Raw genomic sequence first — 2,838 nt, 5'->3', positions numbered from 1 at the left:
ACACATTTATCTGTTCTAAGCATCTATTCAGTGATTGGATGGGTTCAGAGTCACCTGGTGACATCGTGATGTAGAGCTGAGTATCATCTGCGTAGTTATGGTAGCTAATCTTATTTCCTGTTATAACCTGAGCCAGTGGGAGCATATATATATTGAAAAGAAGGGGTCCTAGGATTGAACCTTGGGGTACCTTGGGGTAAGTTTCACTTTTTAAATGGAATTACTGAAATCAATCTACTTTTTCATGATATTCTAATTTTATGACCAGCACCTGTAGTCTTCCTCTGTGGGCCTGAGAGCAGACATAAAGGCCCGGTCCCAATACTTGCACTTCCACCCTCATTCCACGCTCATGTCCTTTAAAGGCCCATTTATGCTGAATGGTTTGAGTGCATAGTGTGTCCCAATTCTTTTTTTATTTTATTTGAAATTATCATGTGTACATCAAAATTCACTATTATATCAAACTTAGTCTGAAAAAACAGTACAGTAATTTAGCCAAACACAAAATAACATTGATACAGAGTTCCTGTTCTTTGTCGTTTAATAACAGACCAAAAACTATATCATCTCTACATAGAGAAACAGGTGGTGATGGAAAATTACTGTTAAACCACGTCTGCAAATCATTGGAAAAGTTCTTAATAACTGCACAAAAAAAAAGAACAGGGGGTCAGTAGTTTCAATATCACTTTCACAAAATGTGGAAATGTTATCAGCTATATTAAAACATTTTCTCAATAAATCCTTGGATGGGTATATGTCAGTCATAATTTTAAAGTGTGTTTCTTTTGTTTTTATAAAGAACATTATTTATGAATTACTTTTGCTCCAAATGTACTGGACTGATTGGAGCAAAAGTACAAGAGCCAGGATTTTATATTTTGTGACCCGTACTGAAGAATCTGTGAGATGTAATAGTAGTTTTGTGTCTGTGAGTCATAAACTAATATTCACAAGTTATTTTTTCTGACACAGGTATGTGGATTTGTTTTGCATCATTTGTATCGGATCATCGGTTTCAAGTCTCCAACACACCTGAAGACAGGGTTCTTATTATTGCATCTGTTTGTGTTTATGTCTTATGTCAAAATCTTTTTTTACCATCATGGATTAATTATAAGCTGAATAATAATGTAACAAATTTGTTTCTGAAGTAAGCTGAGCTTCTTGGATCGCTAACTGCAGAATCTCAGTTGAACAGGCTTCAGTTTGTACAGAAAATGATGAACAGTTAAACAACAGCTGGTTGAGCATGTTTCTTTTATTTGCTTTAATGATTGACCTCATCATTGATCTTTTTTCCAGATTTCCTTCAGTATGTCCTCCTTTTTATAAGTAAATACATTTGCTTTAATCCTGATAGGGATTTGAACTTATAGACAGTATAGATGAAAAAAATAAAACTAAAAGTAGGAAGGAAATAGCAACTTTGGCTTCTAAGTTAATTAAAAAAACACATCATGTGATGTAGATTTTGGTTTTGAAAGGCAGAACAGATTTGTTTAATAGCTGTGGCCACCTAAAATAACATGAATTGTACTTATCCCTTTAATTTAGATGGCTATAGTGTTTGTACCTGCTGTTAGCAAAGTAAAATATCCAGCAGAATTGCCCCGGAAGCTGTATGCTCGACAGGTGTAGTTGATGTTAAAGTCCTCCGCCCTCAGTTCAGAGATCATGAGCCACCGTTCCAACCACACTCCTTTAGGTTCATCTTGCCTCCACAAACTGGTAATAACAATAGGATGAAACAAAGAATTTCACAAAGCGAAATGTGACGCTGGTGTGTTTGGTTAAAGCAGGAGTCTTCAAATGTCACATAAACTCAAAATGTTGCACCATGCATAGTAGACAAAACTATTTGAAGGAACTTTAAAGGTACTGACCGTTGTTCTGAAGTGTAGATGTGTGCAGAAGGATTCGTATCAATAAAATTATCTCTGACCAACCAAAAGACATGAACAATGGGTTCCCCAACCCCTGGCACAAACACCAGACACCTCGTGGTAAAAATGGACCCTTAAAAGCACAAGAGCCCAAATTATACTTAACAAACCTTTTTTTAATCTATATACCTAGAGTAATAATATTAATTTTTTATCAGGAGCCTTTTATTCTTCTGGACATTTAACAACATTAGTTTTTTGGATGGAGGTTTTGGTTTATGTTGACTTTTAGTAACCATGAAAGTGTTTTCAGCTCCATTTTTCACTGTCCTTTGCTGTGTAATAACTTTACCAATCTGATATTTTAAACATCAACAGTAAAATATCACTTATCTATTTCAAAAGTGCGCTTTTGTGTTAAAAAGCAATATTTTAATATAGGCAATATTTGTGGATTTGCTTGGGATAACAGAAAACTGTTGATTTGAGGGGAACCAAAGTTGGTTGAAAAACAATCATTTTAAATCACCAACCAATCTTTCAAAATGTTGAAAATAGAGTCTTACCCTTCTCTGCCTTGATTGTTTCATTTGCTGGTTCATGTACTTCTGGAACCAAAGAGTACTTGTCTAAAAAGAGAAATGACATCAAATAAGTTAACTCAACGTTAAGGTAATGAAATACTGTTTAATAAAGATGTTCTATTTACATTTTTTTAAATTTGTGATTTTCAAGCCAACGCAAATTCAGCTTTTAGCCAGTTCTCATAGATGATTGCATTAAGTTCTCTTGCTCCAAATTACAGGTGCTGGTCATAAAATTAGAATATCATGAAAAAGTAGATTGATTTCAGTAATTCCATTTAAAAAGTGAAACTTGTATATTATATTCATACATTACATACAAACTCATATATTTCAAATGTTTATTTCGTTTAATTTTGATGATT

General features: G+C 33.9%; 1 protein-coding gene across 2 annotated transcripts in view; it reads right to left on the bottom strand.

Annotated features, from left to right (window-relative positions):
- The window catches only part of LOC108244205 (interleukin-1 receptor type 1), a 24,756-nt gene that overhangs the window by 5,601 nt on the left and 16,317 nt on the right, over positions 1 to 2,838 (bottom strand). For both annotated transcript variants that reach the window (XM_017430180.3, XM_017430181.3), the window contains exons 6-8: positions 2,456 to 2,518; positions 1,890 to 2,022; positions 1,580 to 1,731 (exon numbers count right to left, since the gene is read on the bottom strand). In XM_017430180.3, the coding sequence (XP_017285669.1) occupies positions 1,580 to 1,731; positions 1,890 to 2,022; positions 2,456 to 2,518 (348 nt within the window). The remainder of the gene's footprint in view (positions 1 to 1,579; positions 1,732 to 1,889; positions 2,023 to 2,455; positions 2,519 to 2,838) is intronic.

Source organism: Kryptolebias marmoratus, linkage group LG6 (assembly GCF_001649575.2).
Source record: "Kryptolebias marmoratus isolate JLee-2015 linkage group LG6, ASM164957v2, whole genome shotgun sequence".
Lineage (NCBI taxonomy): Eukaryota > Metazoa > Chordata > Actinopteri > Cyprinodontiformes > Rivulidae > Kryptolebias > Kryptolebias marmoratus.
This window is presented reverse-complemented; position numbering and strand designations above follow the sequence as displayed.